Source organism: Cyprinodon tularosa, unplaced genomic scaffold, assembly GCF_016077235.1.
Source record: "Cyprinodon tularosa strain WSP-4 unplaced genomic scaffold, ASM1607723v1 ctg56, whole genome shotgun sequence".
In the NCBI taxonomy this organism is placed as follows: Eukaryota; Metazoa; Chordata; class Actinopteri; order Cyprinodontiformes; family Cyprinodontidae; genus Cyprinodon; species Cyprinodon tularosa.
In genome coordinates this window covers 1,676,961-1,687,383 of record NW_024039296.1, presented here as the reverse complement: position 1 = coordinate 1,687,383, position 10,423 = coordinate 1,676,961, and the positions used below count along the sequence as shown (strand labels likewise).

Genomic DNA, 10,423 nt, shown 5'->3' with positions numbered 1-10,423 from the left:
ATGGACACCCTTATGCTTGAACATGGTCTTTGTTATGGACAATCCACGACGAGCACAGAAGTCATACAACAGAACAACACTCGAGTTCAGATCAGGTGGGCCATTCCTCTCAACCACACCCCCCTAGGTCTCACTGTTGCTGCCCACAAGACCATTGAAGTCCCCCACAAGAACAAGTGAGTCCCAAGGAAGGGCTCTCCAGTACTCCTTCTGAGGACTCCAAAAACGGTGGGTAATCCAAACAGTAACAGTAAGAACCCATCCTCCCACATGTATGCGAGGGAGGCCACCCTCTAGCTCACTGGAGTAGACCCCCATGTATGGGCACCAAGATGAGGGGCAACAAGTATGCCCACTCCCGCCACCTCTCACTAGGGGCAACATCAGAGTGGAAAAATGTCCAGCCTCTCTCAAGGTGACTTGGAATTAATATCCTATTTTATATATAAATAAAAAGGTATTTGTGAAATACTAAACCTTCCTGCACCTCAATCCTATGCAAACCTCCACTTAAAAGTTGTCAACTTTGTCTACAGTAGGTCACGGTTAGGGTTAGTGGCTTGATTAGATTACAGCTACAGTCATTTTTTTTCTTGGGGGATAAATATAATTTCCAAAAATAGGGCAAGGAAGACATGGACCTTTACTTTTAAGATGACTCAAATACATTTTTATGTGAGGATGCATATTTGTGGAAATTTGCAGACTGTATAAAAACTGAAAAAAAGACTGAAAGTACTAAAGAATAGCATTTAGTGTTTCAGTTAGGAGGTGTAAAAAGCATGTGAAATAAAACATGGAGGTTTCAATATATTTTTGGATTTGTTTTAATGCCATATAGCTTTATTTATATATTGGCAATTACTCAGACCAGTCTTCATGTTTAGTTTAGTCTTATTTCACATTGGACGATGACTGGTGGTACACTGCCTCCTACCTGCATTACCTGTGTAAAAATATCTATAGTGAGAAATTTGAAGTTTCAAAAACATTTATTCGCATAAACCTAGAGGTGTGGAAAAACTTATTTAGATTTACAATACAGAAACATAATAAAATAGCTAGCAACTGCAGATGATATAATAACAATGGATAACTTTTTAGTAGAACCTAATTTGAAAAAATGTCTGGGCTGTTGCATTAAAATCAAAAGGTTTCTATCTATTTGCACAGGCACAGGCTCTGTTGGTTGCCTTATTGCAAACCTGCTGTTTTCCATCTGAGTTATGAATATGATATCCTGTATCTTTAAGGAACTGTTTTTCTCTTTGCCTTGCATTCAATGCCACTAATCTGCATTACTAAGAGAGAGAACGAGCAAGAGAGAGTGAGACAAACAAAATTAATCGGAAGCCTCCTTTCGCTGAACATATGAAATAGCTGACTCCCAAATAACTGCACATCATTGCTGCGCCACATGCATGCCTGATTTATTTTTACAGGGCGCAAGCCAGATTTTTGATAGTCATAAAAAGAGTGGCATAGATTTACTGCATCCACAACAAATGTGTATGTATTCCTTTATGAGTTCTTTAGCTATTACTCACAAGGAGCTAGTTTGTCAGTGCTGTGTGTGCTCTTTCTTTGCTCTGTATACCCGCAGTAATGAATGGCGCTGGTTAGACTATTCTGTCTCCGTCAGGCTTTTGGGAGGCCTACAGAGGAGCTCCTATAGGGTTTCATTAATCTGGCTGTCAGAAAGTATATGGGCACTATCTTTTGCGCGGGTCATGCCGGGCAGCTGTGTTACCACTGCCCTCTTCCCTGTTCAGGCTCTTCATCCCCCTGACAGGGCAGTCCATGTGATGATTGGCTTGCTACTTTGGTGGGTGGACGCGTGGGCTGAAGTGAGATGAAGGGGGGCATAAAGCATGGCATCGGGCTTTTACTTTCCACACATGATCCTGCTTTGTAATGTTAAGACAGTCGCCCTTTGTAGCTTGCAAAGTCACTGAATTCCAGGAATTTTGAAGACAACATGTCATTTTGAGGAACACAGATCTACAGCAGAACAATGTGAGATATCAGCACATACGCTCAGAATAACATTGTTGAAGTTTTTGAAATGCTTTTTTAGTTAGTCCACTTTTTACCTACAGAAGAGATATTTATGTGTAAACATTCAAGACTGTGCTTTATGATATCTTTCACGCCAATCTCTCAATTCTGAAGATATGTTAAATTCTTAAACCCTAAATCCTCCACTAAAAAAAAAAAAAAAAAAAAAAATGAAAAATACAAACTACCCTCTAAGGATGAAATTACATACTAAGAAATAATGTTTTAGCTCTCTGTGACACAATATTTAGCTCCCCTGATGTTTATACTGTAGATTTCTTCTTTTGCCAACTGATCAGTGCTTAATTATTTGCATAGCTTTTCTACCGACTGGTCTCACTGGTATTTCAAAGATATAATGAGACTTGGATTAGAAATCTGCCCACAGCATTATAGCTCCTCCACCATATTTGATACTAAAAACGAGGGGCTTTTCCATATTTTCCTTTTTTTCCCCAATAAGTTTATCAACCTTTATATGTTTAAGTTTTTGCTGATGACAGAAACTGCTGTTTTTGGATGGGCATAGTTCTCTAGCAACTTTAAACTAAATATAAAAAATACTTTGTAGCGCTACCGGCTTGGTCAGCTGACAGGAAATATGACTGTGGGGCTGTGTCAAAGGTCAATGTGCCAGAAGTTGAACCTATACAGGACGCATCCAGGAATATGGTCTCCGTACATGGCTCATGCATTTCACCCTAAAGTCTTCATCACAGTTGTGATTTCTTATTTGAATTTCTAAATGTGACAAAATGCTTTTTCTAGGCATCCCTAGCAAACATTTTGTCTGCTTATACATAGTTTTGCTATTAAAATGTGTTGACTCCATACTACACTCCCTTGACCTATTGTCATATTTGGGCTTTAAACTTCTTTGTGTGCTTTATTTCCTTACTTTAATGACATATTCAACCATTTTTCCCATTTTGAAGAGTGCCTCAGAGAAATTGGCCTCTTTGTCACATCATGCGAATATGCAACAGAAACAGGAAGTCAGCAATTACTCATCTAAACTTAAAGCATAAATTATAAACATGTTTTAAAAGTTGAATTTATTTTAAGCCATTTTACACAACTGTACCAAAGGTTTGAATAATTTTGGAGTGCCTTAAATCCTTGTAGGATTTTAAGTATGTATTTGCATCACATTGGCTTTTAATTGCTTTGTGTCTTGTTTTTAGATTATCTTTCATCAAGCTGGGTGACTGTAGCTGTAAGTTTAACTCTTGCATTCTGGGCATTTTTTGCCTAATAAGTCTCTCTCTAAGTTACTTAAGCGATTTGCACAGTACCTCTATCATGTCTGTATACATTAAAAATATTGTCAATAGGCCATACTTTACTATACACTAAAAGAAAAAAAATGAATACCTATCATACTGGTAAAATTCTTCACAGAATCTTTTGCCTTGACAGTAGTTGAAGCAGATTTATCGGTTTATCTGAAATCACCCTGAAAGTGCAGCACTCTTGGCTGCATTGACTGTGCATGTGTGTGTCTGCCACATTTTGTTTCCCCTTTATTGCCTGTGCTAAATCACACCTGCTCCTTTTTCGCCTATGTGCAGCCACACCTATGAAACGCTGCTGTGACACCGTGCTTCATAGCAATCAAGCACTGTCTCAATCTGCAGCAGAACAGTCTAATCCACTCTGACAGAGAAAAACACCTAATGGTCCAGCTCACATCTACACCAATTTCTGCAAAATCTTACAAACACTAAGAAGTGATGCATTTTCTTCATTTTTTTTTTTGCCTCCTTGTTATTACTTAGTTAATCAGAAATAGCCCTTTTCTAAATATGAAGTTGATCCAGTGTATGCTAATGCCATTTGCTTACTTTCTTGCTGTCAGATCTGATTAGGTCAGCCTCATATCCTTACATTGATCTCAATTCAGAGCAGGCACTTTTCTCAAAGCGGCTGTGGCTGCAGGCAGCTCTTTATCTGTGGTTTTATGTGTAACATTTTCATGTCTGACTGAGGTTGCTATGCAGCAGCAGGTGGCTCAGACTCATGGTCAAACAGAATTTTTAGGAGTCCTTTAGTTGCATTGACTCTAGTTTAGGAACGTTGTTTTTTTTCCTTTGGGGATGTGTTTCTCTGGTTTCTGCTTTTTTTTTTCCTTCATTCACTCTTTCTTTCAACTTGATGTGCCATAAGTGAGGAAATGTGCCTTTTTTGCTCATTAAAACAACTGAAAGTGGTTAAAGCATTTTAAGAAAAAGTGCTGCCTTTGTAAAGTCGTAAAGTGTAAAGCTGAATTTAATCAATTGTTATTGACTTTGTGCAGATTCCAAATTAGATACACAGTGCAATATTACACTTTCAAGGCTGCACATGGATAATGATATTATTAGAGGCGAACGCAACAATGATTATAATGACCGTAATCCTTGAAAGGGAGTGGGAAGTGAGAGGGTAAACTGTTCTTTCTGATATGGCGTGACTGCAGACCGCTAGGTTAAAAAAGAAAAGAAAAGTGAATCTCAGCCACTTTTTGACACGATCTTCAGGATTCTTAAGGGTAAGCCAGTTGTTACGATTGCTTTGATTGCATTCTTATCTGCAGCTTAAAGCAGCCTTAAAAAAAAAAAAAAACATATCTCCCGCCCTGCCAACTTTTTATCTGAGTGGCGTTGTGTACATCATTTTCGTGACTGACTGAGGTTGCAATCCAGGATGATGTAAGCCTGTGTTAATTCAGAGTGGACAGTGAAGGCCTTGTTTCTGTGCCCTTTGCTGCTGCTCTGGAGCTGTGCAGGGCTCGCCTATGTGACCTCTACCATTGTAACACAACGTGAATTTGAAGCTTTGTTTTCTTGCCACAGTTGAATTAATAAAAGGGTGATAGCAAGTGGAGGCTTTCCATTTGAAAATCTTTCCCTTCCTTTATCTGTTGCTTTACTTTTTCCTTTCAATATTATGATTTTTATTTATTTTTACTACTGTGAGATAAAATAAATAATGCAATATTTTTTCATGTCATGTTTAACAAATAAATGTTAAAAGTGGAAACATTTACATTCACCCTCCCTTTACTTTGACAAGCATGTAAAATCCAGTTTAAGCATTTGACTTCAGGTGACTTCTCATTGCTAGAGTCCATTTGAGTATAATTTAGTGTAGAAATGAATTCATTTGTTATGTGCAGGTCTCAAATGTTTGCTGAAATAATATCCTAATCTTTGAACTTCAAAGAGAGCACTGTTAAATCCATCAACCAAAAATGGATGGAAAGGCCAACCACCTAGCCTGACATGCAAGAGGAGAAGAGTTTTAATTAACAACCAAGAGTCTAATGGTAACTTTGGAGGAGCTGGAGAGACCCACAACTCAGCTGGCAGACTCTGATAACTATTAAAAGAAAACCAAAATATGTTCTGTTTGCAGTTGGCCATCTACCATGGTTGGATTTGCAAACATGCAAAACCCTATATTTGGGGAAACCTTTGGCACAATTTCAACCTGAACATAGTATAATTTCATGCTGTGAATTATGGTGCTGGCAGCATTATGATAACAATAAAAAACATTTAGAAAAATGCAAAAGACTTTAGATATGGTTGGTGGTTCACTGTTCAACAGGAAATAACCCTAAACATACAGCTAGAGATAAAATGGAATGGCTAAAAAGAAAGCCATGTCTTTATGTGTTGGAAAGATTCAATCAAAACCCAAAACTAAACTTATATGGATATCTGTTGTAAGTCCAAAGAGTTGATGTTTGCAGGAGATTTTCATCCAAACATACTTAGCTTAAGCTAATTTGCAAAGAGGAGTGGGTAAACAATTTCAGCCTGTAGGTGTGCAACTCTAATAAAGCATATGCAAATAGACTAGCAGTTGCAAATGCACCATAGTCTAGTTCTTAAAAGTACTGATTCAAGGAGGTTAAATATAAATGTAAGCCAAATATTTCAGACTTTTATTTGTCTAAGATTTATTCATGTGCTATTTCTTTTTCTGTCTAGCAAAAAATGTCTAATATTGCAGTTTGTGAATTTAGAATAGCAAAATGTGAAGGTGTAAAGGTATGAACAGTTATGCAAGGCACTAAAATCATTCTGTTTAAGGGCTTTCAACAAATAAGCAACAGATCTGCTTTAAAGAGTGATAAGTATTTACTTTCATGTTTTCTTGAAAGTGTTTCACTTTTTGTGTGTGAAATGCAAAGGAAGAACGAGTGAGACCCACTTTGATCTTTGTGCTGCTTTTGCATCATGTCAAAATGAGATCTAGACAATATTTTCACCTTACCCTTTTGTAAAGATGAGATATTTGTTGAGGAAGCCTTTGTGGTTAGACGTAATCAGCATTTTTACAGTCTCCAACAATAATCTAAAACCACAGGTATACTTAACACAGGATGAACAGTGTCAGAACCTACTTAGCTCCATTTCCTGACCCATTTGTGGTGCATCACTGGCATTATACAGCAGTTGCAAAAATACAGATTTACACCTTAAATTGATAGCGCATAAGTGCACTGACATTTCACACGCTTGCTGTTGTTATTCAGTGTTTTTTTAAATGTGTTTGCATGATATGCATGTTGTTGCAGAGCTTTAATGCAGGTGTTTTGCTTTTTTTTTCTCTTCAGGTGTCAGCCACAATAGACTGATGTTTCATCTGCACAGCATTAACCTTGAACCTGCTTCAGCTTAATAGTTGCAAACTGACATCATTTCACTTACAACAGTCAATCTGTACCAGACCAGCACCACTGACCACCATCACAGGAACACCTCCCAGTTTCTTAGTCAACAGCTTCATTACCCCATCCACCCACCCAGTTAGAAGCCAGATGGCACTTCTGGCCAATCAAATTGTGGATGCAAGGATACTCAGCAGTATGAACGGGAGAGTGGAGCTTTCTCAGTTCTTGAGAATCACCAATCAGAGTATTGTCTCACAGGTAAATTCTGCTCAAGATGACAGCCGCAAGAATAGGAAGTATCCATGCCCGTTGTGTGGGAAACGCTTCCGCTTCAACAGTATACTCTCCCTTCACATGCGCACTCACACTGGGGAAAAGCCGTTCAAGTGTCCATACTGCGACCACAGGGCCGCACAGAAGGGCAACCTGAAAATACACCTCCGTACACACAAGCAAGGCATTCTGGGCAAAGGCCGTGGGAGAATAAGAGAGGAGAACAGGCTGCTCCATGAGCTTGAGGAGAGGGCCATACTCAGAGATAGGCAGATGAGAGCTACTAATGTCAGTCACCAGCAACTGCCAACATCCAACACAAGCCACCTTCAAAAGGTCTTTCTGCAGACCATCCCAACAGAATCTCCGTTCCTAGACCCCTCTGGAACAACTGATCTTCAACCACATCCATCCACTTCTCCAAAGGTGACAACCATCCCAGATGAGGTCACCCAGCCCCAAAATGCTGGGTTTCGTTGCTCCTTCTGTAAGGGAAAATTCAGAAAGCAGCAAGAACTTGAGCGCCACATTAGGATCCTTCACAAACCCTACAAATGCACCCTGTGTGAGTTTGCTGCTGCACAAGAGGAGGAACTCATTGGGCACGTGGAAATGACACACATAACTGCTGATTCAGGTCCAGGACAGAAGCTGTCAATGGGAACCAATGATAAGGGGAAGCCCACTGGCGAATTCCCTTGTGAGGTGTGTGGCCAGACTTTCAGCCAGGCTTGGTTTCTGAAAGGCCATATGAGAAAACACAAGGACTCTTTCGAGCATTGCTGTCAGATTTGTGGTCGTCGTTTCAAGGAGCCCTGGTTTCTCAAGAACCATATGAAAGTTCACCTCAACAAACTGGCCACTAAGAGTAACATCCTTCCCGATCATGACTCCTCGGTTGCTATGAGTAATCTGACACAGGAGCATCAGAGCAACCTCTACTCACAGTACATGTCCAGAATCCACAACAGATTCCAGTCGCCTGAGCGAGCAGATTTAACTGATTATAACCACATGATGGCCAAGGCAGGCACTGACATGAAGGTTAGAGAGGTATTGGGGAGGATGATTTCCTCTGGTCCAGTTCCTCTGACAGATGCAGAGAGTTCTTTAATGGCACTGAACCATCTCCATCCCACACTAAGCTCTAATAGCATGGAGTATCTGCAGAAAGTTATCTCAAATCAGGATGCTCTCAACAACAGTGGCAGCTACGCAGGTTGGCAGATTATGCCACCTGGGCTGCCTATTGATCAGCAAATGTTCAGGCCAAAGGATCAGCAGCAACCATGCTCTGCCTATTTGCCTGAGAGGGGTGTTTCTGTTGATGACAGGAAGCTGTGTCTTGGTGACCCAGACACCAAGGCCAGCAGCAGACCTGGAAGCCCAGGCAAAGCGAGTCACCATGGGCCAATGGAGTTGATCACAGAGGCAGGAAATTCCATCAACCATCAACAAGAAACTTCATCTACACCTACAGGTAAACTACAAAACAGTAAATGTTTATAAGAGTGGCAAGGAAAGGTGCTCATCATGATCTTATAAGTAAATGATTTTATGGCCGATGTCTGATCTTTGGCTTTTGAAAGCTTTGGCCTTGGAATTCCAATTCAAGCCTAATCTCATTAAAAGCTGTAACGTTAAAAAAAGTCTAAAACCTTAAATCATTTGTACTCACATATGTAAAATCAGAACAATTGGGATTACAAATATAGTTAGTTACATATATTCCATAGTTTTTTTTAACATTTGGGTTTAAATATTCATGGCTTTTGGGAATATAGCTGTTGTCTAATGCTTTCTGTCATTTCAGACACGATGTTCATCATCAAATACAAATAAATACAAAAATAAATATTATAGAATAATAATTTTATAGTATTTGATGTTTACTGGCACTCTTTTAGATAATTGTCATTCTCTCCAACATTTCTTAATCCTATATCTTCTATGACAGAACAAGGTTAAAAGATCCAAGGAAGAAAACAAAATAACCTTGCCATACTCAATCCATCCTTCCTATTATCTGCAAAAAGTCTTATTCTCTCTTACTTACTTTCAGAAATGTCTTGACATTTTGCAAAAATGGTTTCCTTTGGAATAACTCCACACATTTCGTTTTTCTTCTATAATTCGTAAGGGTGTTAGATTTACTCCTAAAAAACACAAGATCAACTTTAAGACTTTAAGAATTGAATGTAAACTTATAAAGATGAAAGTTGGATGATTTAGGGTCATTTCGAAAGCGAATCTACACTCACATAACCTAGCTGGTTTTGTTTGTTTTCAATAAATTTTAAAAATTAACAAAATGTTGTCTTTTTATGAAAAAATGTATGCTGTAATCTTTCTGTCACTTAAAGTAGGTAGAGATGAAGCCCAGGGTCAGCAACACACCACAGATATTATCATCCACAAGGGCTTTGTCTTTCTTTTAAAGATAATGGCATGTTGAATTGTGGGGATAATTAGTACCCTCTTTTTTATATCTGTCACATCCCCACCCCTTGCCTACGGGGGCACAAGATGTTAATGCATGCCATCTGGTGTTTTTAATGATTTGATATATACCACCCAGTGATTTTTATGATTTGATCTACCACCTGGTATTTTTATTGATAGTGTTCTTTTCCACCTGGTGATTTGGATGATTTGGCTCAATGGGTAGATGCCTTTCTTGTCATGGCATCCAGCTAACATGTTATCAGGAGGCTAAATTACTGCTGTAACAGTGTTGTTAAGAGAATAAAATGATTCCAAACTTTGTTTTATTTCTTTCATTACAAATGCATGCGTTTTATTTTGTTTACTCTCCCTACTGGAGTGGAACTGTTATGTACATCTTAGTCTGATGCGCTCTAGCGGGATTTGATCCAGTATCCTCTTAAATGATGTCCGTATAGCAGAGATAAATGGATCAGGTCTAATCCCCTTAGATGTTTTGTTTCCATATTGTACGCAGATACTGGTAGCTGCATATTTACATGTAAATGCTGGCAGTTTTGTGGCCAAATCCCTCTCCGGTTGCTCTTTAAGAAACACATACAAACTCAGCTGTTTGCACTTTTCTCTTCTCTCCCATATCTCCGAGACCATACGGTGTCACTCTTGGATACATTTATGATAGTTGGCTAGCTAAGGATTTGAGTGTGCACAGTTCTGGGATGGCACATTCAGTATCAGACTCTAATTTCAGTCAATATTAAGCATGGAAACTAATTCATTGTAAAGGTCAGGCGTCATTGCTTTAGTCAATGATGGATCCGGCAAGCTTTCTCTCTCTCTTTTCAGCCCCCCTGCTCTCCTCTTTGCCTCCCTCTTCTTAGTCCTGTGTAATGGTAGACTCACTCTGGGGGCTTAGCACCGCATTGTTTAGCTCTGACAATATATCCCAGAGACCTCTGCAGCTGCTCCCTGTGCTCACAATGA

At 39.2% G+C, this 10,423-nt stretch overlaps 1 protein-coding gene across 1 annotated transcript in view; it reads left to right on the top strand.

Annotated features, from left to right (window-relative positions):
* Window positions 1-10,423, top strand: part of LOC119796797 — a 30,025-nt gene continuing 19,602 nt past the window's right edge. Inside the window, exons 1-3 of the mRNA XM_038305527.1 lie at window positions 1-176; window positions 4,769-4,851; window positions 6,702-8,474. Of these exons, the coding sequence (XP_038161455.1) occupies window positions 1-176; window positions 4,769-4,851; window positions 6,702-8,474 (2,032 nt within the window). The remainder of the gene's footprint in view (window positions 177-4,768; window positions 4,852-6,701; window positions 8,475-10,423) is intronic.